Source organism: Balaenoptera physalus (genome assembly GCF_965194825.1).
Source record: "Balaenoptera physalus genome assembly, chromosome: 8".
In the NCBI taxonomy this organism is placed as follows: Eukaryota; Metazoa; Chordata; class Mammalia; order Artiodactyla; family Balaenopteridae; genus Balaenoptera; species Balaenoptera physalus.
The window spans coordinates 117,922,546-117,948,092 of NC_138887.1; the positions used below are offsets into that span (position 1 = coordinate 117,922,546).

Here is a 25,547-nt window from a genome sequence, read left to right on the forward strand (position 1 = left end):
AGAAGCAGAGCCCTGGAGCTCCAGAGCCCTTGGTGGCACGCCGTCCCCATAGGAGTGGCCAGGGGCACCCTGTCCCCTCTCTTTGCATTCCCTACTGTTCTAGCCTTTGACACCTGGCATGAGAAGTGTATACTGATGTTTCTTCCTTGTCAATTTGAGCTAAAGGCAGGGAGCAAGATGGTGATTTAGCAATTAGCTGGATCATATTTTGATTTGATAAAGCCCATTACCAGCAGCTGGCTAAATTTAACTCACGCAGGATAGGAAGGGAAGGGGTGTCTGTGTGTGGATTAACGTGAGTGAGTGGATGAGAAAAGTCTGGTGTTCCATCCCCCCAACTCATTTCACAGCCCCCGAACTTTCAGATTGCAATTTTAATGTAACTTTCAGTACACAGATCACCATTCTTTCCCTCCCTCCTAGGGGTTCCTGACTCAGTCTTTGGTCAGGAGTGGTCCAGGAAATGTCTGCTTTCCGATGGGGTCTCTGGGTGGGAGATTTCCAGGAACTCGGCCTAAATTGTTCCTAGCAAGGATTCACTCTCAGCTCTGTTTTTGTCCCAGAATGTCAAAGCCGGTTATCCTTTCCAGACTTCTCCCCAGCAAGACAGAGAGGGAAGGAAAATGGCCAGAGGCTGTCCAGGCCGTCGTGCTCCTCCGCCCAGGAGATGTCTTCGGGCATGGGTCTCCGGAACCAGGGAACAAAAGAAGGCAAAGGCAGGGTCCGGCCTAGAACGAGGCTCAAAAAAAGAGCGGGGATGCCGCCCCCTCGGTGGGAGTGGGCCAGGCGGGAGCCAAGAGGTCAGACTCGGAGGTCGGGTGGGCGGCGGCGCCGCCGTGGATGCGCTGGTGTCGCGCCAGGTGGGTCTTGCGGCTGAAGCTCTTGCCGCACTGAGGGCAGGAGAAGGGGCGGGAACCCGTGTGGACGGCCTGGTGGCGGACCAGGTTGGTTTTGGAGCTGAAGCTGCGGGCGCACACGGCACAGGCGTGGGGCCGACTGCCTGTGTGCACCGCCTGGTGGCGGCCCAGGTGCGACTTGCGGCTGAAGCGGCGGCCGCACTGCGCGCAGGCGAAGGGCCTGGCGCCGCTGTGGGCCCTGGAGTGGGCCACCAGGTTGGGTCGCGAGCCGAAGCGGCGGCCGCACTGCGCGCAGGCGAAGGGCCGTTCGCCCGTGTGCACCCGCCGGTGCCGCGCCAGGTGCTGCCCGTGGGCGAAGGCGCGCCCGCAGTCCGGGCAGAGGAAGGACCGCTGGCTCGCGGGAGCGCCCGGGGGCGCGCAGGCCAAGGGCTCGGTGGCAGCGGCGGGGTCCATGGCGGCGCCCAGTGCGCACTCGTCGCACCCGAAAGGGCGCCCCTCGCCGCGGTGCAGACGCTGGTGCATGGCGAGGTTCTTCTTCCAGCCGAAGCTCAGGCCGCAGTCGGAGCAGGAGAAAGGCTTGGGCCCGGGAGGGGACGGAGTCGGGGACGGGGCAGGGGACGTGGGCGAGAAGGGCGCGTCGGGGGAGGACGGGGCGCGGCCGGCCGCCTCGTGGACCCTCTGGTGCCGCACCAGGTGTTGCTTGTGCGTGAAGCTGCGCGCGCACTGCGCGCACTGGTACGGCCTCTCGCCCGTGTGGATGCGCTGGTGGCGGATCAGGTGCGTCTTCTTGCGAAAGCGCTTCTCGCACTCGGGGCAGGGGAAGGGCCGCTCGCCCGTGTGCGTCTTCTGGTGCGAGCCCAGGTGTATCTTCTGGCTGAAGCGCTTGCCGCACTCTGCGCACGGGTAGGGCCTCTCGCCCGTGTGCGTGCGCAGGTGGCGGGTCAGGTGGGCCTTCTTGCTGAAGCGCTTGCCGCACTCGGAGCACGGGAAGGGCCGCTCGCCGCGGTGGCTGCGCTCGTGCACCAGCATGTGCGCGCGCTGCGTGAAGCTGCGGCCACAGTCCGGGCAGGCGCAAGGGCCCTCGCCGCGGTGCAGCCGCTGGTGCAGCCGCAGGGTCAGCTGGTCCCGGAAGCGGCGCTCACACTCCCCGCAGCCATAGGGCTTCTCCGAGGCCGGGACCCACCCCGCCAGCGCGAGCCCACCCAGTGGCCCTGGGGCCCCCGGCTCCAGCTTGTAGGCGGCGGCCAGAGGCCCCAGGTCAGGTGCGGGGAAGGGGCTGGGGAGTAATGACAGACGCTGGGGCCATTCCCCCTCCTCTTCCGCCTGCCGAACCTCCTCCTCCACCTTCACCTTCCGAAGCATCCACTCCTCCCCTGAAAGATCAAAACAAGGCCAGTCTGTTAAACCCCACGTTTATTTATGCGCCGCTTATTTGCCAATACGACCGCCACTTCCTGGAGCCCTGAAGTCTAGCTTCTGCTCTTTTCACTGGGAAATTCCTGGGAATGACCAAACCCAAAGATCACTGCAAGCCCTCCTCCTGGGCTCTCTGCTGCGGGGACGGGACGCTTTCGCCCCGGTTTGCCTGCCTCCCGGCCTCTGGAGTAGCCTCCCCTTACTCTCCCTCAAGCTTCAGTCCTCAGGTTCCTGTCCTGGCTCATGTGTCCACGTGGTCCCCCCAGATCTTTCTGTTCTGGAACCTCAACCTCTCCTCTCCAGTTGAGCAACTCCCCTGCGTGTCCTGCGAATTGGCTACAGCTCAGCAGGCTTACCGCCAAACACCCCACCTTCCCAGATCTACCCCGCTGATGTCAACAGTAGGTCTACAGCCTCCTTCTCCCAGTGGGCTGGACTTGGAACCTTGACTTTCACCTTGGATGCCCCCCTTGCTCTCTAGCTCCTCCCCAGTGGCCACTGAGTACCTTTGCCTTCCTTCCTGTGGTTTCTCAAAGGCTCCCCCTGCTCCTACTCCCTTCATTGCTGCTTCTAGGGCCAGGTGGGAAATCCCAGTTTAAGAAGAGGATTGAGTTTACAGGACTTGGGGGACCAACGGATGGTGCCACCGCTGGAGAAGCAGGGAGAGCCCTCTTAGGGAGCAGGTTGGAGATGGGTTCCCCTGGAGCTTTGCCCCTCTTGGGCACTGCAATGGCTCAGCCAAGAGGAAGGAGCTCAGGACCCAGACCAGGAGTGTCCCCTTGGGTTCTCCTCTGCCACTAAGCAGCAGTGTGACCATGGTTGAGTCACTTAATCTCTTTGAACTAAGTCTGTTAGCTTGCTTAGGCGTAAAGGTTGGACCAGTTCATGGTTCCTAAATCTGGTGCCATGTCATAATCTCCTGGGCAACTTTCACAAAATGCATCTATGGGAGCCGGGCCAGTGAATCTGTTCTCTTTCTTTCAAGCTCCCAAAGTGATTCTTGTTTGAGAACCTTTGTACCAGCTGATCGGAGGTCCTGTCTGGCTCTAAAAGTCTGTAATAGCCTGAGCCTTGGTTACATTACACATCGACTATCACAATTAGATTTACTCCTAGTTTCTTTTACCCATCCATCAGTTCCAAACAACTATTTATCATACTGTGATATCGCTTTCATTTTCATTGTGCCATTCTTCTGCTGAAGAACCATCCATAGCTCCCTATTATTTAGAGGATAAAGTAAGTTCTAGCTGCATCTGAGGCTCACGCCAATCTAGTCCAACTCTCTTAATACTCCCAGGCATAAACCCCTCACTTCAGGCAAGCTGGTCTTCTGTAACCCCAGTCACGTGTCAACTTCCCTAGTTCGAAGTCTCTTCCCAGCCTAGAATGTTTTCCCATCCTCCACCCTCACTCTCATCCAAGCTGAAGTCTACACCTCTCTCAATATGGAGCACAAATCAACAAAGTCTTGGACAAATGCAACGCACGAGGATCTCATATAAACACTTAACTGTTGACACTTTTACACTTCTTTGTGACATGCCTTTATTGTTATTTGTGCTTTTAATTCTTTATTCTAGCTCATATTGGTATCAGATTTCAGTTTCTGGAGGGCAGACATCTTGTGTTCTGTTTCTTTACGCGTCTAATAAAAATGAGGATTGCCTCATGTACTGAGTGCCAACTGCAGATGAAGCACTGTATATACACTCTCACAAACCTTCACAAAAACCCCTGTGCAGAAGTTACTCTTATTTCTCGTGAACAAACTGAGGCTCCTCTAGCCTAATCCAAGATCACTCAGCCAAAAAATGTGGAGCAAGGATTCAAACCAGGACTGTGTCACTCTAGAGCCCCTCTCTTCCCGCTCTACCTAACACAGCCTGGACCTAGTGGGCACTAAATAAGCCCTTGTGGAATAAGTGACATCACTCAGGCAGAAGGTGATAAAGCTGGTGGTAGTGGAAGGAAGTGATGGGTAGGACTGTGGAGAGAGAACGAACTGTTTGATCGCCTTGCGTATGGGGGAGATGCGTCAAATACAACAGATTTGGAGCATTTGCGTAGCACCGAGATCAGTAGAGATTTGGGGGAAGGAGCATGTCTGGGGAGAGACAATGAAAAGGTTGATCAACGCCATATGTCTTCCTGGGAATCATAATTCAAGTTGTCAACAGGAATGAACTTTGACTGGGGGAGACAGGCTGGGAAGTTAAGACTCCTGGAGGATGTTGAGGTGAGAGTGTGTTTCTCTTTGGGGGCCGGCCTCTCTGATTCCTGTTGTCTGTGGATGTAGAATTCCCTCTGTGTGCTGAAGCTCTACAGCAGAAAGGTGCCAGGGCCTGATTCATCTTGGGTTGGTAGGGCCTGGGGTGGCTGCCTCCTCAGATAGCAGCTCAGGAGCTGGCAGACCCCTGCTCCCTCCTCCTGGCCCCCTGGTGGGATGGAGAGCTGGGAACACTCACCTGGGCAGGAGCCCATGGGCTCAGCCTTCCGTGGTGCACATGCCCGGCCTCCTCTGCAGGGAGCTTCAGCTTGTTCAGTGTGGGCACCTTCCTCTGGTCTGGGGGCCTCGCGCCCTGGCAGAGAACAGGCTACCTCAAGGACGCCGCAGACATCAGAGATGGACAGAGCTCCCCACTGGCGCTAGGAAGCAGGGGCTTTTGAGACCCCGGTCCCAGCCCCACCGGCAGGATTGCATCCCACATCATACCTGCAGGGGCTGAATTCCCAGCTGCCCCAGGGCAGCCTCAGGCTCCTTCAAGCAGGGCAGCTGCTAAGGCCGTGCAGGTTGCAAGAGCCACAGCTGTGAGGAGTTTCTGGAATATGTGTGTGTAAGATAGTGGAAGCAAGGAAGGGTCCCTGCCCTGAGGCTTACATGAGGCTCCTAGGAGGGGAGATGGGGAACCTCCCAGCCACCAGATGGACTCCAGTTCCAAGGAAAATCATTAGAGAAGACTGGGGTGTCAGAAAGCCAGGTCCACGCCTGCCTTAGGCATCTTCTCCCCGTATCTGCTTAGCTGCCTCCCTCACCTCTTTCCAATCTTACTTTCCCAATGAGGCCTACTTTCACCCCACTATTTAATCCTCCAGCCTGCCCCACCCCTACCTGCAGTGGTCTCAGGCTCCCTCACCCTGCTTTACACCCCCAAAGCACATAGCCTCTCCTCTTCTAACACAGGTTATAAGTACACTTATTTCTACATTTGTTGTCTGTTGACCCTCTGCCCTCACTAGGATTAAGCTCCTGGAAGGTAGGGATCTTTGTCTCCTTGGTCACTGAGGTATCCTGAATATCTAGAATAGCACGGGGCACTTAGTAGGTGCTCAATAAATACCTGACGAACAAAGGAAGGAAGACTCCGCCCTGAGCCACCTTCCGTGGTCCCCACTTACTTACCTGAGCATTTGCCCAGCGCTCTCTCTTCCCGGGGAGGGGACATCTGTTCCTGGGCATTATGGGACTCTTCCCCAGGCTCACTTTGGGGGGCCATCTCCGGCTGTCCCACAGAGAGTCCTGTTACAGGCAAAAGGATGGGTCCAAGTAAAGCACAAAGTACAGAAGAGGTGATCAAAATGGGGGGCCTTCCCCTTCCCAGCCCACCCCATGGGTTTTCCCCATGTGCTCAGGAAGGAAGGGTCTCTAACTAGCATGAACAAGGGACAGCCAGGCCCTGCAGTGGCTTGGCCAGGTATCGACCTCAGCCCCCTTGCACTGCGTCAAGGACAGGCGACAGAAAGAAGAGAGAGAAGAGATTTAAATATCCTGGTGTTCTGTGAGTACTAGCACCACCTCCAACATGGACCAGGCCTTCTTCCTGATGAAACCGGAAAGGATGCTGCCCTAAAGAAAGGATCCCAGGGTCTCTGGGGTATCAGGGTTGCAGCCTCCTGAGGATGCTCTGCTGTCTGAATTAGGGAAGCAGCAGGCTTAGTATGTTCTTGAATCTTCCTACTCCCCCGCCCCCCATCCAAGTCCCTTCAGTTCTGCTGGCTCACCCAGGGACCTGAGGGCCTCGAAGGTCTCTCTCATGGCAACCCAGGATAACTCCTCCTGGGGATCCGGCCACAGACCCTAAGGAGAAAGACAACCTTGTTCAGATTCTTCTCAGACAGCTTCCACCTGGGTCCTGGCTCTGCCCAACCTCTCCCCGTCAGCCATCTCCAGGAGCTCCAGAGGTGATGCCCTCAGGTACAGGTGAGGGAAATGAGGGAACGTGGATTTCAGAAAGCAGAGACCTTTGAAGGTGGACCAAGGCGAAGGCCTTGAAGCCATTTCTGCAAGCTAAGCTCAGGTCAGCTCCGGAAATCAGCCTGCCACCCTCACCTGCAGGTCTCTCAGAGCCAGCACCAGCCCTTCAGCGCTCCTCACCCCCCAGGGCCCTTGCCTGGGGGTGTCAGGAATCAACCGATTCTCTGGGGAGAGGGTGGAGGGTGGGAGACCAGAGGGGAGAGCGGGGAACTTCGTCTCCTAGGCCCTCCAGCTGTCACTGCAGGAGCCGGTGAAATAGGAGCCAGCCTAGGGGCGGAGGTTAGGATCGCTACTGGGCAACCGGTGGGGAGGCCCTCGGAGGAGGGGCCTCACCGGAGGCAGGAATAACTCGGGCTTCACCTCCCCAAAACCCTACCTCCCAGCCATCGCCCCTCCCCCGCGGGGCTTTCCCAGGCTCGGACACCCGGCCCTCGAGCCGCCTTCGCGGCTCCTCCTCCAGCGGGTCCCCTGCCCCTCCCCCAGCAGACTCCCCTCCCCCCCAGTCTCTCTGGCAGCCTTCCCTCCACCCCTCCCCTCTCCCGCTCCCTCTGCCTTCCGCCCTCTCTCCCCGCGGAAGCCGGCTGGCTCTCCAGCCCCGCCCCCTGCCCCGCCCCCTGCCCCGCCCCTCCGGCTCCTCCCCCTGCCCACAGCCTGCCTGCCAACCCCTCTCGGCCCCCTCGGGTCTGCCCTCCGCAGCCACCGCCCCCCTGACCCGCCGCTGGGGCAGCCTCCGCGGCAGAGCTCCCCTCCCCCTCCCCAGGCTCAGGGCCGCCTTTCCCTCCCCTCCCGGTTCTCCCCCGGCTCCTTCCCCCTCCCCGGCCGCACACCCTCTCCCTTCCTTTCCCCCTCCTCTTTTCCTTCCTCCCCAACACCGCCCTCCTCCTCCCGGCTCTCCCCTCCCCTCTCCCTCTCCTCCCCCACTCTGGTTTCCTTTCCTCTCTTCACCTCAGTTCCCTCCCGCCCCCCCCCCGCTCCCCAGCCCTCCTCCTCCTCTCCCCACACCACCCTCTCCCTCCCTCCCACCCTCCTTCCCTCCTGCAGCTCTCCTTCCCCTCCGAGGCCCCGTCTCCCTTCCCCCTCTGCCTCCCCAGCAGGCTCTCGCTTCCCTTCCTTCCTGGTCCCCACTCCCCAGAACTGCTCTTCCCCTCCCCCTTCCAGTCCGCCCCCCCCCCCCGCCCCGAGCTCCCGCCTAGTCGCCCGGCCCCCACCAAGCTTCGGGTCTGAGGCTCCGCGCTCACTCCGACTGCCTCACCGGCCCTGCCCTCCCGGCCCCTGCCTCCCAACCCACCTCCGCGTCCCCTCCCCTGCCTCTCCGGGGCTCCGTTCCCCATTTCTGCTCCCCACTGACTTCTCACCCCTCCCAAGTTTTCCTCTCGCGCAGACCCCTCCCACCCCCCCTCCCCGCCTCCGTCTGTCCCCCGGAGCCCCTCCGCCTGGAGCTCACTCCAGGTCCCGACCCCCTCCCGGCTCCCGGGCTCACCTGTCAGCCCCTTCTCGCGCCCCTCCCAAACGCCCGATCCCCGCGCCTCGACTCCCTCCCCGGCCCCTCGGCCCCCTCCCACACTCCCTCCCCCCTCTCCTGAGACGCCCCACTCCCTGCCCTCGGGGGCCTCCCACCCCTCCCCACCTGACTCCCACCCGTCCCCCTCTCCCCAGCCCCCGCCCATCCCTCTGGATGCCGGCTCTCCGCTCTCCTGGAAGCCCTGACCCCCCAGCCGGCCCTCCTCCCCGGTCCCACCCCTCCCTTCTCCGGCCCTCGCCGCTCCTCTGCCCTCGCTCCCCCTCCAGCCCCACCCCACCCCTCCTGCGCTCGGGGCGCCCGCACCCCCGGGGCTGTCACCTGCGCCGCACGGGCGGTGGCTGCGAGTGCGGGTGTGGCGGGGAAGCGGCGGAGCGCCCGCTCTGGGCGCCTCCACGGTCTCCCCGCTGCCGCCCGGACCCCGGCGCCCCGGCCTCCTGCCCCCGCGGGCTCGGCTCGCGATGGCGCCCGCCGCCTGCAGTCCGGGTGCGGGCTGCCCGGAGACTGACAGACTGACAGCCCCGAAACTTCGCGGGGAGGGGAGAGGAAAAGACGCGGAGGGAGCGGGAGCGGGAGCGGGGAAGCGGCGCCCGGGAGGGGGAGGGGAGCGAGGAGGCGGGAGGGGGCAGCGGGGCAGCCAGTGGGGGAGGTCGGGGACAGGGTGCCCAGGAGTGGAGAGGGTGCCCAGCGGGTTAGGCGGGCAGGTGAGGCTCTGGAGGAACGACGGCCCGCAGTAGGTGATGGAAAGTGGGAGCTAAGGACGGGGGAGGGGAAGGGGTGGGGGGGAGAGGAGTGCGGGGGGCGGGGGGAAGGGGTGGAGGAGGGAGAGGAGGCAGGGAGGAAGGGCACTCGGGCTGCGAGGGAGGGTGCCGGCAGGCGCGGAGGGAGGAGCCAGGGGAAAGGTGGAGCGCGGGGCGTCGGGGGGCGGTGTGGAGTTGGGGGGAAAAGGAGGGGGCCTGTTAAGGGGAAGGGAGCTAGTGTCTGCGCTGCTGTCTTTGAATCGCAAGTGCCGGCCGGAATGTGTCTGCGCCGCACTCCCCGCGGTGGGATCGAGTCCCCGACTGTCGGTCGGTGGGGTCGGTCTGGGAAACTGCGGCCCTGCCCCCGCTCTCCACCCTGATCCCACTCGGATCCACCCAGACCCGTACCCCCCCCCGCCCCCCACCGATCTTAGACCCACCGCAGGAGCCGGATCCCTTGGGGGCGGCGAGGAGAGCCCGAAGGAGACCAGGCTGGGCCCCAGTGCCTGCTAAGAACGTGACCTTCGAAGTAGAAATTGGGGTGGGGGCTTTGAACCAGGTCACCTGGGAAAAGGCAGGGCTGGCGAGGAGGCGTCGGGGGCGAGGCCGGAGTCGGATGGGGTGAAGACTCCCCACGGCGGCGGCATCCTGAGGAGCCGCTGCTGACGAGAGGGGAGAGTCCCCTGGGCGTGGTGGGGAGCGGATCCTCCCACCCGGCTGGAAACCTCTGCCAGTCGGGTGTGGAGGGGTGCCCTCAGCCCTCAGACATCCCTGCCCCTGGTTGTGATGTTTCTCTTCAGCTTTGCCACTTGGGCACCCCCACCCCTGAAAGCTCCCCATATCCCGTCCTCCTCCATCTAAAATGTGGGCTGGTTATTCCGGGCCTCCCTCTCTAATCTCTTTCTCCCATCTCCTCTGGGTTCCAGCTTCCTCCCTCCTGCCCTCTTTAGAGAGAAGGATGTGACTTGTATTTCTCCCCAATCCACGTGTGGCTTTGCGGGGAGGGGTGGGGATGACTCGGTGCGAAGAGCAGCCTCCCCTGGCTTCCACACCCCCCCCACCTGGAGGGGATACCAGGGCACAGAGAAGCACGGCATGCAGCAGGGGCACATCAGCATTTGTTGATGCTTAGGATGAGGGGGACAGGAACAGGTGGTACCCGGAAGAGCACAGGGTGCCTCAGAATCGGCTGTGGAGGGCTCTTCTACCTTCTGTATGGGCTGCTTCAGCCGCTCAGTGTCGGGCCCGCTCACCAGGCTGCAGGACGGCCCTGGGAGCAGAACACATCACTGTGTGCCAGGATGGGGCACGAGCACCTCCGTCTGTCCTTGTAAGACCTGCAGTGCGAGTGTGTTAGGTGCCAGAGGGAGAGTGTACGGGTGTGCATGTGTGAGAGGCTGGGAACAGCTGGGTGTCCACGGCCTGACCCTGGACCTTTCCGAGGACCCCATCCGAGAGCTCCCTGAGGGATTCACTGCACCCTCTCCTGGCCCAGGACCAAGGGTCGGCCCAGAAGAATGCCTGGCAGGGCTCTGGTTCCCAGCAGCCTCCCCCCGACCCTGCCCACCACAGATGGGGTGACTGTGTGGGATGCTTGGAGGCACATCAGGTTTAGGGGTTGGTGGGTGACTCGATCTGAGGCCCAGGCCACATTCCAGCCTGGGTGTCCTCGGAGCTGGTAACCGGTAACCAGGATGTAACCAGGATTCCCCTGGGGAGCGAGCTGCTGCCCAACCCTCTTCCAGCCGGATGCTCTGCTCGGATTATCCCATCCGGTTGCCTTGCCTGCAGGGCTGGGGGAGCTGGCTGCGGGCCCCTCTGCCTCCTGCCCCCCACGCTTGCTAGCCCAGGCACTCCTCCCTGAGGCTGGCTCTCGTTCCCCTGTCTGGGCTTCCTGGTTCCGGATCCCAGGGACCCTAGGAGAGCAGGGTGGACCCAGCCAGGCACACACGATCACCCTCAGTAAGAAGTCAGACCGCGCGGAGGGAGGGGCGCACGTCATCCCTCTGTCCGCAAACAGTCCAGTCGCCCTGGAAACCCCATTCCTTCCGCTGACTGACCCTCGTTTCTGGAGTGCTTGGTAGGAGAGGGGCAGGAGAAGCAGGAAGGGGACAGGGGAGAGGATCGTACACTCAGGATTTGAGGGCTGGAAGGCCGTGGCCCTGTGACTCTTAACACTATTGTGGGGTCACGGCCCCCCTTGAGAATCTAATAAAAGTTATGGAACTGTCATCAGAAAAAAATGCACACACACAATTTCAAAGTATTCGTGGAGCCCCTGTCCCACCTGTGATTCCCTGGGAGGCCCCTGAGGTTTTTACTGGTAAGGAAATCGAGTCCCAGAAAGACAGTGTGGTTTGCCCCGTCCACGTTCATTGGTGGTAGGGCCTGACAGTGTGCACTCTCAGAGGCCCAGTATGTCTGGCTGTGACCTGGGACACACGGACCCCACCATCACTCACACAGACACACACACACACACACACACACACACACCAGGACCCCACCATCACTCACACAGACACACACACACACACACACACACACACACACACACACACACACACACACACACACACACACACACACACACACACACACACACACACACACACACACACACACACACCAGGAAGGGGTTTGTTTCCAGGGAGAACTGGCCTCTGAGGCGACTGTGTGATGTGTAGGCAGGTCCAATCTGGTTCTGGGCAGCTGGTGCTCCAGGGCATGGGGCTGAGATAAAGCCTCCCCAGTGCCACGGGCCTCACGCTCGCTGTCTCAGGCTGCCTTGGACACACTGACCCCAGGCTGCAGTAGCAGCAGTGTGGGGCTGGGGAGGCCAGCCCCGGCCTCTGCTCACCTGCCACAGCATTGGCTCCCCAAAGCCTCACAGCCCCCAAAGGTGACCTGGGGGTCGCCATGCTGCTCCCTGCCCTCCTCTCTGGGACGGCATGGGCACTGGCTAATGGGTAAGCAGCCCACCCTGGGGCCCCTCGGACTAAGATCCTTAGGCCAAGGACCCTCTGGGGCAGCCAGACTCCTTCCCGCGCCCCCCTTCTCTCAGCCTGCTTAACTTAGCCTGCTCCTCAGTTAACTAACTCTCCACTGGGAGTGGGGTCACAGGATAGGGCCTCTCGGACAGATGGGGATGGTGGCCGCAGCTGTCGGTCCCCATCTATGGGCAGGCAGTGGTGTAAGCGGACAGAGACCATCCTGGTGGAGGAGGAAGTAACCCCCCGTCAGGAGGACCTGGTGCCCTGCACCAGCCTCCATCATTACCAGCGCCGGGGCTGGCGGCTGGACTTGACCTGGAGTGGCCGTGCGAGGCCGTGTCCCATCTACAAGTGAGTGACGTGGAGCCTGGGCTGGCTGTCGAGCAGGAGAGAGCCGTGGGGTGACATCCTTAGAGTAGGGGAGGACTGAGTGGTGACCTGGAGAAGCGGGCATTTGGGAAGCAGGTCATGGGTGGGCTCCAGAGGGGCGGGGGGTAGGGGTGGGGGTGGTGGATGAGTGGGCACTTCCATGGGCAGCGCAGGGAGAGTCATGATGCCTGCTCCCCGTACCCTTCAGTCCGCCTTCCCGAGATCATTCTAGCTTTGGAAATTGAGACCAAGAAGGGAAAATTACATGATAAAGCCTCTCAGAGAGTAGGTGACCAGATTGAATGTCCCAGGCCATTCCCAGGGATGGGGCTGAACGCTAACATCTTCTCCCCTCCCCCTATCTGGTGGACCCAGGCCCCCGGAAACCAGGCCTGCTGCATGGAACCAGACGGTGAGGGCTTGCTGCCCAGGCTGGGGGGGGGGGGCACCCACTGCACCCTGGGTAAGCGCCTGAGATTAGCCCAGATCCGGGGTTTCCTGGAGGTGGCAGGCTGCCTGGGGAGGGAAGTCCGGTCCAGGCTGACCGTCTGGCTCTGCCCCATTCTCTCTTTCTACCCACCACAGCCCTTGCCGAAGCCAGCCTTGAGGGCCACTGCTTTGCCACATGGCTGTGCCAGCCGAGGGCAGGCTCAGCTAACGCTTCTGTGGGAAGCCTGGAGGCGTGCTGTGCCTGGTCTTGGGGACACAGCTGGCGGGATGGCTGCTCCCAGCCCTGCCACAGCTGGTCCAACCACAAACTCCCAGGTGGGTCCACAGACCCCAGCCTGCGGGAAAGGCACAGCCCCGGCCGTCACCTGCTCCCCCGAGGGGCAGTTAGAATTTTTTTAAAATTAATTAATTAATTAATGTATTTATTTATTTATTTTTGGATGCATTGGGTCTTCGTTGCTGCATGTGGGCTGTCTTTTTTTTAGTTGCAGCGAGCAGGGGCTACTTTTCATTGCGGTGCGCAGGCCTCTCATTAAGGTGGCTTCTCTTGTTGCGGAGCACGGGCTCTAGGCGCACGGGCTTCAGTAGTTGTGGCACGTGGTCTCAGTAGTTGTGGCTTGCGGGCTCTAGAGCGCAGGCTCAGTAGTTGTGGCACACGGGCTTAGTTGCTCCGTGGCATGTGGGATCTTCCCGGACCAGGGCTCGAACCCGTGTCCCCTGCATTGGCAGGCGGATTCTTAACCACTGCACCACCAGGCTGCAGCCCAGGATGTGTGCCATCAGCTGCTGGACGGTCCATGCAGGGAATGCCATGCCCAGGTACAGGTGGGGGTGGAGGTGGCATCAGGCACTGGAGGGGTGGGAAGGGGGAGTGCCGGGGAGGTGCCAAAGGGGGCACCTGGTCCAGCCACCAAATTGCTTTGGGCCGTCGGTCAGGGCGCCCCCTCTGGGAGGCTCCTATATATTATCTCTAAGGTCCCTTGCAGTGTTCACCTGTTTGGTTATAAACCAGGGCGTTTTGGAAGCAAGAGGAGGGAGGCGCTGGTGAGTACCGGAGAAGGCTGGTTGGCTGAGGGGCTGTCCCGTTTTGGCAGGTGCCCCCTGCTGAGTACCACGAGGCCTGCCCCTTTGCCTACTGTGCTGCGGCCCCGGAGGGCAGTGGGCGGGAGGAGCGGCTGGAGGCCGCGTGCCCCACCTTGGCCAGCTACGGCCCAGGACTGTGCGCGCGGCGCATCCACGTGCGCTGGAGGAAGCCCGGCTTCTGCGGTAGGGCTCCCGCCCGTCCCTCTGTGCGCAGCCTCTGGCCTCCCCACCCTGTGGAACTGGGAACTGACCGAGGGCCCTCACGTGGCTCCTGTTTCCTGAGGGGTCCGCCACCCCCTGAGCGCCCCTCTGGCGGGGCTGCCAAGGCCTGCTGGCTCTTCAGCGGCAGCGGGATCTGGCGAGCTCCTTGGGCCTCACAACCCACTCCTGTGCCCGCAGAGCGCCTGTGCCTGGGGGGCCGGCTGTGCTCAGACTGCGCCTCGGCCTGCCCGCCCAGCTGCTCGGCAGTGGGCGAGGGGAGCGAGGGGTCCTGCGGGGAAGAGTGCGTGAGCGGCTGCGAGTGCCCGCCCGGCCTCTTCTGGGACGGCGCCCTCTGTGTGCCTGCCGCCCGCTGCCCCTGCTGCCACCGACGCCGGCGCTACGACCCCGGTGACACCGTGCGCCGGCTGTGCAGCCCGCGGTGGGTCCGCGGGCCTTGCTGGCCTTTTCGCTGGGGCTGGAGGCTCCCTGGTCCCCTCTGATCCCTCCCTTATGCTGTCTCCTCAACCTGCCTCCCTTCTGGGGCCTCCCTCACAAGAGACCTGTGACCTCTCAAGGCATAAGTGACGGCCCTGCTTAAAAACCTAGCCGGTGACCTCCATCAGCTGACCTCTAGTGCTAACGGGGAGAAGGGGGTGCCGGGGGAGGGAGGGACCAGGGTTTTGGGGGGGTGGGAGGGCGTCTCCAGCTCGGTCCCTCCCCCTCCACCCCCTCCACTCCACCCCCCACCCCCGCCCTCCCCCTCCGCCGTGGGGCCGATCCGGAGCGCGCCCTCCCGTCCCTCGCGCCCACAGCGTTGGCCAGGACGGCCGCTGGCTCTGCGCGCAGGCGCCGTGCCCCGCCGAGGGCGCGGTGGGCGGGGACGGGCATTACCTCACCTTCGATGGGCGGAGCTTCTCTTTCCGGGGCCGCGCGGGTCGCCGCTTCAGCCTGGTGCAGGTGTGCAGAGGACCAACTCCGGGAGCGGGGTGTCGTGCCAGAGCGGGGGCCCTCGCGGGGGTGCTATGGGGGAGAAGGGACTGTAAGCAAACCACTAAATAAACAAAACACACAGTCGTCCAGGGAAAAGCTGAGAGAGAAACGATTCTGGAGGGAAGATGGCAGCCGCAGACTCCCAAGCCTGCCCTTTGGGTTCTCGCCTCCTCCTTAGGTTCCTGTGAACGTCCCGCTGTCATCGCCACCCCAGCCCAGGGGCACAAAACAAAACCCAACCTCACGGGGTTTTCTCACACACGGGACAGCTGGGCTTGTCACCCGCTACTTCCTGTAAAACAACCCCAGGGGAAATAAGGGTCCTCCTTCCTCCCAGCCCTCTCCCAATAAAGTTAGGTGACTTCCCAGCTTCAGGCCCAGGCCACCTTCTTACAAACATAGACACAAACAGGAGCTCGCACATGACATGCTCTCACGTGTGCACGTAGATTTAGCGTGTGTGTGTGCACAGGCACACATAGAGGTGAGCATACATTACCCACAGGGAGGAGGGAGAGGAGACATGTTGCCCAAACATGCACACACACACCTCCACATGCGGGTGCACGCATGCACGCGCACACACACACGTCACACATGCCAGCCCTTGGTGAGGGTTAAGCCCCTTACCTCACAGAGTCTGGCTGGCTGGCAGGCGGTCAGCATACGTGCTGCGTGGAAGCTGCCCCCAGTGTGTGCCGTGGGTGACCAGTAGAACAGGAGCTGCTCTCAGGGTCTGCGCCACCGCCACCATGTTCCTCACCGTCGGCCCCAGGACTTCGTAAAGAAGCAGCTACTGACTGTACTGGAGCACGGGGACTGCAACGCTGGGAGCTGCCTCCACGCCACCTCGGTCTCCCTGGGGGACACCCACGTCCAGCTCAGGGACTCAGGTAGCTGCAGCTCTCAGGGTACCTACCTACCAGGCCTTCTGTTCCCAGCAGCCCTCTGGAGTGTGGCTCGGGCCCCAGGGGCCTCCTGTCATCTCTCTTCTCCCTGTGGACTTGGGCTCTGTCCAGCACCTTCCATCCACACCGCCCTGTGGTTCCTGAGCCCAGCTCTCCCGCCAGCCTCCCTCAACCAAAATCACTGCCTCAACTTCCCCCTCACTCTGCCATCTCTGAAGCAGACATAAAGTCCTGTGGAGATTTTCCAAGGCGTCTTCTGCCCCATCCTGAGGGGAAATACAATTCATATAGTTCTGAGGGATCTGAAAGGCCTCTTGGGGTAACCAAGCCAGGCAGGCCCCTCCCAGCTCTGGACAGCCAGGGCCCAGCTCCTCCTGCACACTGACTCCAAGGGCAAAGGCAAAGTGGGTGCTAAGGGTCATGTGGAGGTTGTAGGTGGGATACGTGACCTCCCAGGGGTCACTCCAGTTCCCCTTGCTCAGGGGGGGTAGCCCACCATGACACAGGCCCTCCCCCCTCCTACCCCAGGTCCTTCCCCCTCTCACAGCCCCATCCTGCAATGTGCCCTCCCCCCACCATCATCAGCCCAGCCCAGCCCTTTGGAGGTTGCCCCCTCACAGACCCCCTATTGCAGGAGCAGTACTGGTGGACGGGCAGGATGTGGTCTTGCCCTGGCGCGGCACTGGGGGCCTCAGCGTCTCCCGCGCCTCTCCCACTTTCCTGCTGCTGCGCTGGCCTGGGGCCCGCGTCCTCTGGGGAGCGTCTGACCCTGCAGCCTACATCACCCTGGACCCCCGCCATGCCCTCCAGGTGTGCCGGAGGGTGGGTGAGTGGCTGGGCGAAGCCACAGAGGGCCTGGAACAAGCAGGATGACTTCCTGACACCTGCTGGTGACGTGGAGACCAGCATTGCCGCCTTTGCTAGCAAGTTCCAAGTGGCAGGCAAGGGAAGGTGCCCCTCGGAGGACAGCGCCCCACTTTCCCGCTGCAGCACCCACACTCAGCGTCACATTTTCGCGGGGGCAGCCTGTGCCATCTTGCATGGCCCAGTCTTCCAGGTAGCCAGGTTGGGGGCGCTCCTCCTGTTTGCACCTGTAAAATGGGGTCAATACCTGCCCTGCCCTCCTCCTGGGCTACTGGGAGGGCCCTGGTGCTGTGCCAGGGCTGCTGAGCCCTGGGAGGTGGCAGTGGGGACCAGAGGAGACAGGGGAATCCGTGGGGGAGGAGCCGACCCCCTTCCTCATCTCCCTCCAAGGAGTGCCACGGGCTGGTGGACAGGGAGCCGTTCCACCTGCGCTGCTTGACAGCTGCGTGTGGCTGCGCCCCCGGCAGGGACTGCCTGTGCCCCGTGCTCGCTGCCTATGCTCGGCGCTGTGCCCAGGAGTGTTCCCTGCTCTCCTGGAGAGACCAGACCTTCTGCCGTGAGTCTGCTCAGCCGGCCAGCCCCATCCCCAGGCTCTTTCCTCCAGCACCTTCTAGGAATGGCTCAGTGGGATCCAACTGCTTTGCAGCAGGGGAGGGTCCCCAGAAGGACCTCTGACCTCGGCAGTTTGCTGGTTTTGCCTTCTTTCAGAGACGTAGGGACTGTCGGGTCCGGAGGGGTGGGCAGAGCAGCAGTGGCAATGCCCCTGACCTGCATGCATCTCTGTGCCCAGCTGTCCTGCGTCCTGGTGGCCAGGAGTACCAGGAGTGTGCCCCAGTGTGCGGTCGGAACTGTGGGGAGACTGAAGGCTGTGGGGAGCTGGGCAGCTGTGTGGCCAGTTGTAATTGCCCCCTGGGGCTGCTTTGGGACCTGAGGGCCAGTGTGTGCCCCCCGGCTCATGCCCCTGCCAGCTTGGGGCCCATCGCTATGCCCCTGGCAGTGCTACCATGAAGGACTGCAACCGCTGGTAAGAGCACACACCTGTGGGGGGAGGCAAAAAGCTTGGGGGTGAAGAGGTGGCGCTTAGAGAAAAGGGGCCGGGGATGTAGCTCTGTGGGTTCCAGGCCGATGGCATGCACGTCAGAATGACAAAATGCTGATAACTTCCCCTCAGTTGTGGAGTACTTTAGGGCCTATAAAGCACTTTCACGTATATTACCTTATTTAATCTTACTTAATTCTTACAATAACCTAGTAAAGTAGGAAGAGGAAGAATTGTTCCCATTTTGCAGATGAGGAAACTGAGGCTTGGATAGGCTAAATAGCTTGCAGAGTCACATAGCTTGTTAATGATGAAGGACTAGAACCCAGATCTCTGGATTCCAGTTGAGTGTGGCCCAGAGGCTCTTCAAAGGGTTACGAAGTAAAGGCAAGTTACAGACTTACAGAGCCTGTGCCAGATCCAGGCTTTGGTGGGTGAGAGTGCAACTTCAGTGAAATCCTTTTCCTACCTGTGCTGGGAGTAGGGTTGTTCAATATCTCTGCCCCTCCCCAGAGCCCAGAGAATGGCCTCTATTGGAGTTGGGGCAGGAAAGGGTGACAGTGTCTATCCCAGGTATGGCCAAGTGCTGGAAACAGTCCCACTTCCTGTGCTTGTGACATCTGGGGTTGGGGGTGAGACGCTCAGGTCTCCAGTGTTAGAGCTGGATTTTCCCTCAACGTTAGGGGCTCTAGACCCCTGGGATCCTGAGGCTCTCCCAGGGCAGGGCAGGGGCCTGGAAGTGAGTCTGGGTTTGGGCCTGGCCCTTACCTGCCTCCCCACCTCTGGCAGCATCTGCCAGGAGAGGGGCCTATGGAATTGCACTGCTCAACGCTGCGCCCCACCGTGGGCATTCTGCCCCCGTGGGCTCGTCTACGTCCCTGGTGCCTGCCTCCTCACCTGTGACAGCCCCAGTGCCAACGGCTCCTGCCCCCCAGGCAGTATGGGGGGCTGTGTCTGTCCCCCAGGAACTGTGCTGCTGGTAAGTCCTGGAGGGGGCTACCCTAACCAGAGCCCTGCCCTGACCCCTGCCTGTATGTAACTGGGGGCGGGGGGGCATCAGGCAGTCCTCCCAGGAGCCCTTTGTCCCTGGCTTCTGCTCAGGATGAGGGCTGCATACCTCCTAAGCTCTGTCCCTGCCGTCACGGTGGGCAGTGGTACCGCCCAACGCTGCAATCCAGGAGGACTACAACATTTGGTATGCCCAGCCCGTGACCTGTAACCCTGTGACCTAGTGACCCCTGGCTAGGGGCTGGGGTGATGGTGGGTGGGATATCCAGACTGGCCTGGACAACGGGAGTCCTCAGCATCCCTCCAAACTGAGGGTCAGTCTGGGGTTGCTTGGAATCTGGACCGGCTGCCTCCCCTGGATACAGTTCCAGGTCCCTGTCTTCGTGAATCTGTCTCCCCTCTCCCCGTTGCCCACAGGGTGTGCCAGGGTCGGCAGTGGTGCTGCACGGGCCAGCGGTGCGATGGACGGTGCCAGGCATCAGGTGCCCCCCACTATGTGACACTTGATGGGCTGGCCCTCACCTTCCCCGGGGCCTGCGAGTATCTGCTGGTGTGAGAGGCCAGCGGCCGTTTCACAGTCTCTGCCCAGGACCTGCCCGGCGGGGCCAGCGGCCTCACCTGCACCAAGTGCTGACCGTGTGGCTGCAGAGCACCGTTGTGCACATGCTGAGAGGTGGCTGCGACATTGAAGGGTGACGTTGCCAGGGAGGGGCACCCCAGGTGGCATCACAGCTCTGCATGTGTAGCCGAGGTCTGGGGTTCCCCGTGTCTCCCCACTGCTAGCCGTCGGTGCAGTGGGGCTGGCGCCTCTTCTCTTGGCTGGGAATCATAATTCTGGAAGGCTCCGTGAAATTAAAGCCCAGAGAGGTCTAATGACTAGCCCCAGGTCACACAGCTAGAGGAGCAAAGGAAAGGTGGAGGGGAGGCTAGGAGGGCCTCGTGGGGATCTTGGAGCCCCTTTATCCCAAGGCTGAGCCTGAATGTCTCTCTCCCTCCACAGGCCAGGCAGTGACAGTGAATGGGGTGAGTGTAACGCCCCCCAAGGTCTACATGGGCTCTGGGCTGAGCCTGCGCCGTGCAGGCCTCTTCCTGCTTCTCACCACTTGCCTGGGCCTCACGCTGCTCTGGGATGGAGGTCAGCCCCCGCCCCCAGCCATCTCACCCACACCCCGAAGCTCCCCACAAACTCTTCCTCCTTCTCATGTGTGGTCAGAGTCTCCAAATTATGTTTTCATAATTATATTTTTCTTCATTATGAAAGCAATACCTCCTCACCAAAGAAACAGTTTAAAAATACCAAGTTTTAGAGAGAAGAAATAAAAATAAATTTCCTAACATCCCACCACTCAAACCCAAGCAGTTGGCGATTTAGAAATAACCGTTACTGTGAAATCAAAGGAAATCAAAATAACCCCCATTGTGGGAAAAAGTCGCCTGCACTGAGGCCTCTGGGGCTGGTGGGTGTCACAGGCCATCCTGGAGTCTGGAATCCTGCCCTTTGGAGAACTTCCCTACCCACCCCCAACCTGGGTTTAGTTAGGAAAGTAGGCTCTCACTTCTTGCCCTTAGCCCCCCAAACGTAGGTCTCTTCTATCCCCACCAATCATCACCCCCGAAAGAGGGAGCCAGCGCCCCGTGGTGGGTGGTGGTACTTACCTGGGAAGGTCAAGCAGGCCCACATAAGAGGCGCCTAGGTCTTCTCGCCGCCCCCTGCCCTAAAGAAGGCCTCCGGCATCCTGTCTCCACAGTCCTTCCCCCTGCTGCCCTCTCCGTCCAGGCACCGGGGTCCTGGTGCAGCTGTCCCCCGAGTTCCGCGGCCGGGTGGCTGGGCTGTGTGGAGACTTTGATGGAGACGCCAGCAATGACCTTCGGAACCGCCAGGGAGTCCTGCCTGGAGCCCACGGCTGAACTGGCCGCCCACTCCTGGTGCCTCAATCCTCTCTGCCCCGAGCCAGGGGACCTGCCGCCCCCCTGCGCCGTGAGGATGGGCAGGAAAGGGGGAAGGGAGGAGGGGCAGCTGCGGAAACCCGGGGTGGGGGGGTTCGAGAGGCTGGGTGCTGCGGAGGAGTCTGGCTGGTCCACCGGGGTGTGCCCGCAGGTGAACGCCCACCGGGCCGGCTGGGCCCGCACCCACTGCGGGGTGATGCTGCAGCCGCTCTTCGCCCGGTGCCATGCGGAGGTGCCCCCAGAGCAGCACTGCGAGTGGTGTGTGCATGTCACCCGCGGGTGAGAGGAGCAGGCCTGGGGAAGGGCGGGGCGTGGAGGTGGCGGGCGCTGGGCCCGAGCGCTCCCTCCCTCAGATGTGATTCAGGGGGCGACTGTGAGTGTCTCTGCCCGGCCATCGCCACTTACGCAGACGAGTGTTCCCGGCCCGGGACCCACATGCGCTGGCGCAGCCAGGAGCTCTGCCGTGAGTGTGCCCCGCCCTTGGACCCGATGCCCAATCCCACCACACGTTCAGCTCCTTCAAGGATACTCCTCCTAGCCTGAGAGCCAGCCATTCGTTCATTCAAGGGCAAATACGTGTGGAGTGCTTACTGTGCGCTAGACACTTTCCTAGATGAACCAAACATGATGAAATTGCGGCTCTGTGGAGCGTGCACGTTGCAAATAGCCTTGGGAGGGGCTCGGCAGGAGTCTACGCCACGCACCCCTGTGCCCTCCCTGAGTGTCGCCTCAGGCTGGCTCGCCTGCTGCTGTTGCATCCTGGTGCCCTTGCACCTCAGGGACCCAAGCCTCTCTCCTCTCCACCCAGCTCTGCAGTGTGAAGGGGGCCAGGGCTATGAGGCCTGTGGCCCCATGCGCCCCCCCCACCTGCCATGACCACGGTCCTGAGCCTGGGTGGCACTGCCAGGCCGTTGCCTGTGTGGAGGGCTGCTTCTGTCCTGAGGGGACTCTGCTGCACCGCGTGTAGGGTCAGAGTGGGCAGAGGGGAGGGGCCCACAAGGCCATGGTGACAGGGCTGGCACAGAGGGCTGCTGCGCCCCTTTTGCCAGAGCCCTGCCCTCTGTGATCTCAGGAGTCTGCCTCGAGCCAGCTCCCTGCCCCTGCGAGTGGCGAGGCAGCTTCTTCCCCCCGGGCACCATACTGCAGAGAGACTGTGGCAACTGGTGAGTGGGGGGCCTCGGGGGGAGCCCTGTGCCCTGGGCTGGCTGAGCCCAGTGCTGCAGCGGGTCCCAGGACACTGTGTCCTCAGCACGTGCCAGGAAAGTCAGTGGCTTTGTGGGGATGATGGTAGCCGCGGTGAGGGGCCGGTGCCTGGCGGTGCGGAGGGAGAGGCCCCATGCCAGGAGAGTGGGCACTGTGTGCCCCACGGGTGGCTTTGTGACTACCAGGATGACCGTGGCGATGGCTCAGACGAGGAGGGTGAGTGTCCCGGGTGGCAGTGGCCAAGCGGCGGGTTAGTCCTTGAAAGTGTAACGGAAGCATGCGTCCTAGGGTGGCTTCCTAAGCTGCTGCTCTTGTTATCAGCAGCTGCGACTTGTGGGCAGGGCTGTTCTGGTTTCTGGGTTTGGGGGCTTCTCTGGGACCCTTGGTCGGCGTCCTCAGCCTGCCTGCCCTCCCCACACCAGGCTGTGCCACACCAGGCTGTGCCACCCCAGGCCGTGGGGAGGGGCAGATGTCTTGCAGCTCCAGCCACTGCCTGCCCCTGGCCCTGATCTGTGATGGGCAGGACAACTGTGGAGACGGGACAGATGAGCAGGGCTGCCTGTGCCCCCAGGACTCACTGGCCTGCGCTGACGGGTGCTGCCTGACCCCCGCCCTGCTCTGCGATGGGCACCCTGACTTTCCGGACGCTGCTGACGAGGAGTCCTGTCAGGGTTAGCGGTCCCTACCCCAGACTCCAGCCCACCAGGCGTCCCCTTCCGAGAGACCCATCTTGTGGGTCCCCACCTGCCTGCCTCCCCTCCTTCACCAATCCAGCTTCCGGCTGAGAAGTGGGCACCTGTGGGTGTGTGAGTGAGGGCACCCCAAACAGTGAGGAGAAGGGGCAGTGCCCTGGAACCAGCGCCTTTCTCTGGCTACAGGGCAAGTGAACTGCACCCCTGGGGAGGTGTCGTGCGTCGATGGTGCCTGTGTGGGGACCATCCACCTGTGTGACGGAATCTGCGACTGCCCAGATGGAGCCGACGAGGGGCCTGGGCACTGCCCGCTCCCCTCTCTGCCCACTCCCCCGGCTGGTACCTTGCCTGGCCCCTCCGCTGTCTCCAGGGAGACTGCACCTACTCCCCAGGCGAGCGTCAGCCCCCATGAGTCTCCTGGAGGGAAGGCGGTGAGAAAGTGGGGTCTGGAGGCCTGGAAGGGAAGGGACAGCGCCTCAGAGGGAGGCCTTGGGGCAGATGCTGGGGGTGGGAAGGAGCAGGGCCCAGACTCAGCCTCCTGGAGACACCGGAATGAAGGAAGTGAAGGGCGTTTGAGGGGGACTGAAAGAGTCCAAACTTTATTCCCAGAAGTTCAAGGCCCCCCTCTAAACCGACTGGCGTCTAACGGGAATTCTTGGATGCGGCGGGAGAGCTTTTGGAAAACCAATAGGGCAGCCAAAAGCGGGAGCGGCTGGACTTGGGGAGGGCCGGGCGCAGGTTGGGGGCTGGAAGGGCCTGGAGGGGGAGCGGAGCCGGAGGCGGCGGAAGGACACGGCGGCCTGCAGGCATCCCCGGGCGCCCCGCCGGGGTGGAGCGCGGAAGCCCCCGCAGCGCCGCCCTGCGGCCCCGTCGACTTCGCGAGCGGCGGCAGCGGCGAGGGCGCCCCGCGGGGCTGGCGCTGCGACGGCGAGGAGGACTGCGCCGACGGCGGCGACGAGAGCGGCTGCGACCGGCCCTGCGCGCCGCACCTCCCGCCCTGCGCCCGCGGCCCGCTGCGCCGCTGTGCGACGGCTCGGACGGGGACCCCGGCGCCTGCGGAGAGAGCCCGGGCGGGGCGCCCTCTCCTCCCGCCCCCACCCGACGGACCTCCGCCCCCTGCGCTTCGCGGGGGCGCTCGCTAGAGAGCGACTTAGGTCTGGGGGCCGCCGAGTCTGAGCGAGTTTTGTCCTCCTTGAATCTTTTCCCGGAAACTCCCTTTGAAAACTTTTGCCCGCCCGCCCAGCCCGGGGGAGAGAAGAAAGGGCTTTTGTCTTTGCCCACATTTGGGCTGGATGCATTAGAGGGTGGGCAGTGAGTGGCTCTGCCGCAGTGTGGGGGGAGCAGTTTGGGGGGGCTCCCCCAGCTTCTCCCTACCAGGCCTGGAGGTCCCCTCTGTGTCCCCGCAAGTCAGACCTTCACGGCCTGGCCACCTGGTGGCGGCTGGGCGCTGTCCACAGGCCCCATCTCCTCCCCTGTGGCCTGCCCCTCCTGGACCCCTCACAAAGGTGTCTGAGCCAGGCCGTGTCCCCTGAGGGTTTTGCCTCATACCCCCAGCCCATGCCTTCGGCTCCCCGTCCCCCTCTGCAGGCTCCTGCCCCCCTGCGGCAGCCTCTTCCCCTGTGGTTTGGCTCCCCAGCTGTGCCTGAACCCTGAGCGGCTCTGCGATGGGCTCCCCGACTGTCCGCAGGGCGAGGATGAGCTGGGCTGTGGTAGGCACACTGTTCGCCTGATGGAGGCCAAGGCTGGGGGGGCCTGGGAGGTGGCTCTCACTCCCACCTGTTTTGTCTCCTCTTCCCCTCAGAGGGCTGCCAGTCCCAGGAGGCCCCAACGGGAAAGGGCTTCCCTGCCCAGGATACTCCTACCCGGATGGCCTCTGCCTCGGCTTCCAGCTGGTGAGGGTGGGGAGCGGGTGGTGCCCCCAAAGCGGAAGTCGCCCTGACCGCATTCCCTCCCCAGGTGTGCGATGGGCAGCCTGACTGTGAATTGGCGGGGGAGGCAGGGCCCTCCCGGGAAGAGCATCGCTGTGAGGCCTGGGGCCCCTGGAGCCCATGGGTGCCGTGCAGCCAGACACGTGGGCCCGGGGTGCGGGGCTGCAGTCGCCGCTGCTCCCCGCCCAGTCTCCCGGTGCTGCGGCACTGCCCGGGCCCCGAGCCCCAGACTCAGGCCTGCTTCACGGCCACCTGCCCAGGGGAGGGGTCCTGGGCACCAGGAGGCCAGTGGGGTGGGCGGGGCCTACAGAGAGCCGGAGGGAGGAAGGCACTGGTCCCCGGCCCAACCGCACAGCCCCCCTCCCCACTGGTCGGCCCTTCCTCCTCACCGTGGATGGTGAATGGACTTCCTGGTCTCCCTGGTCCCCATGCTCTGAGCCATGCAGGGGCACCAGGACCCGGCAGTGGCAGTGCCTCCCACCCCGGAACGGGGGCCAGACCTGTGCCATGCTGCCTGGGGACCCTCCCAGCACCCGCCAGACCAGTGAGTGGACGGGAGGAGGGCACGGTGGGTGAAGTGTGGAGGGGCTGCTGGCGGGCGGCTTGTCCCTGAAGGGGACCCACCCTCGATGACCTCTGGTTTGGCTTCGTCTCAGGACCCTGCCCTCTGGACGGCTGCCCCAGTGTCACCTGCTCCGGGGAGCTGGTGTTCCATCCCTGTGCCCCTTGCTCTTTGACCTGTGATGACGTCTCTGGTCAGGCCGAGTGCCCCCCTGACCGGCCCTGCAGCAGCCCAGGTAAGGGGGCTCTGGGCCTGGGATACGGCGGGCATGTCTGCCGGGACCGAGCTCTCCGAAGAGAAGCCTCACCCTGGGCCTTCCCTAGGCTGCTGGTGCCCCACAGGGCAGGTGCTGGGTGACGAGGGGCGGTGTGTGTGGCCGCGGCAGTGCCCCTGCCTGGTGGACGGCACCCGCTACTGGCGCATCGAGGCCGACTGCCGGCTCCGCATCTGCCAAGATGGACGGCCCCGGCGCTGCCGGCCCAACCCAGACTGTGCCGGTGAGGCCCCCCCGGCCCTTCCTGAG

The 25,547-nt window shown here is 62.6% G+C and overlaps 2 protein-coding genes across 7 annotated transcripts in view; one reads left to right on the forward strand and one right to left on the reverse strand.

Annotated features, from left to right (window-relative positions):
• Nucleotides 1-359: 359 nt before the first annotated feature.
• On the reverse strand, nt 360-8,833 carry ZNF467 (zinc finger protein 467). 6 transcript variants are annotated; one of them, XM_082473334.1, is made up of 6 exons: nt 8,369-8,832; nt 6,604-6,795; nt 6,276-6,351; nt 5,677-5,793; nt 4,742-4,855; nt 360-2,230 (listed from the first exon to the last, which is right to left on the reverse strand). In XM_082473334.1, exons 3-6 carry the CDS (start codon nt 6,307-6,309, stop codon nt 741-743), a joined length of 1,755 nt encoding a protein of 584 aa, XP_082329460.1. In that variant the 5' UTR covers nt 6,310-6,351; nt 6,604-6,795; nt 8,369-8,832; the 3' UTR covers nt 360-740. The 6 variants fall into 6 exon arrangements, with proteins under 6 accessions (XP_082329460.1, XP_082329462.1, XP_082329459.1 ...); XM_082473336.1 differs by lacking the exon at nt 6,604-6,795 and having other exon boundaries at nt 4,742-4,922; nt 8,369-8,833; XM_082473333.1 differs by lacking the exon at nt 6,604-6,795.
• Nucleotides 8,834-11,326: 2,493 nt separating this feature from the next.
• Nucleotides 11,327-25,547, forward strand: part of LOC309665829 (SCO-spondin-like) — a gene marked incomplete at its 3' end in the record, with an annotated part of 37,309 nt that continues 23,088 nt past the window's right edge. Inside the window, 38 exon segments of the mRNA XM_082472554.1 lie at nt 11,327-11,756; nt 11,973-12,131; nt 12,525-12,580; nt 12,735-12,914; nt 13,329-13,418; nt 13,612-13,643; nt 13,694-13,865; nt 14,082-14,322; nt 14,696-14,840; nt 15,052-15,168; nt 15,589-15,766; nt 16,416-16,582; nt 16,584-16,838; nt 17,036-17,317; nt 17,321-17,570; nt 17,573-17,669; nt 18,474-18,663; nt 18,786-18,837; nt 18,840-18,879; nt 19,110-19,245; nt 19,249-19,318; nt 19,321-19,365; nt 19,693-19,827; nt 20,470-20,579; nt 20,581-20,918; nt 20,993-21,179; nt 21,183-21,488; nt 21,490-21,579; nt 21,582-21,802; nt 21,889-22,058; nt 22,280-22,513; nt 22,721-23,591; nt 24,170-24,243; nt 24,336-24,426; nt 24,491-24,501; nt 24,563-25,006; nt 25,119-25,259; nt 25,348-25,521. Of these exon segments, the coding sequence (XP_082328680.1) occupies nt 11,707-11,756; nt 11,973-12,131; nt 12,525-12,580; nt 12,735-12,914; nt 13,329-13,418; nt 13,612-13,643; nt 13,694-13,865; nt 14,082-14,322; nt 14,696-14,840; nt 15,052-15,168; nt 15,589-15,766; nt 16,416-16,582; nt 16,584-16,838; nt 17,036-17,317; nt 17,321-17,570; nt 17,573-17,669; nt 18,474-18,663; nt 18,786-18,837; nt 18,840-18,879; nt 19,110-19,245; nt 19,249-19,318; nt 19,321-19,365; nt 19,693-19,827; nt 20,470-20,579; nt 20,581-20,918; nt 20,993-21,179; nt 21,183-21,488; nt 21,490-21,579; nt 21,582-21,802; nt 21,889-22,058; nt 22,280-22,513; nt 22,721-23,591; nt 24,170-24,243; nt 24,336-24,426; nt 24,491-24,501; nt 24,563-25,006; nt 25,119-25,259; nt 25,348-25,521 (6,601 nt within the window). The 5' untranslated portion in view covers nt 11,327-11,706.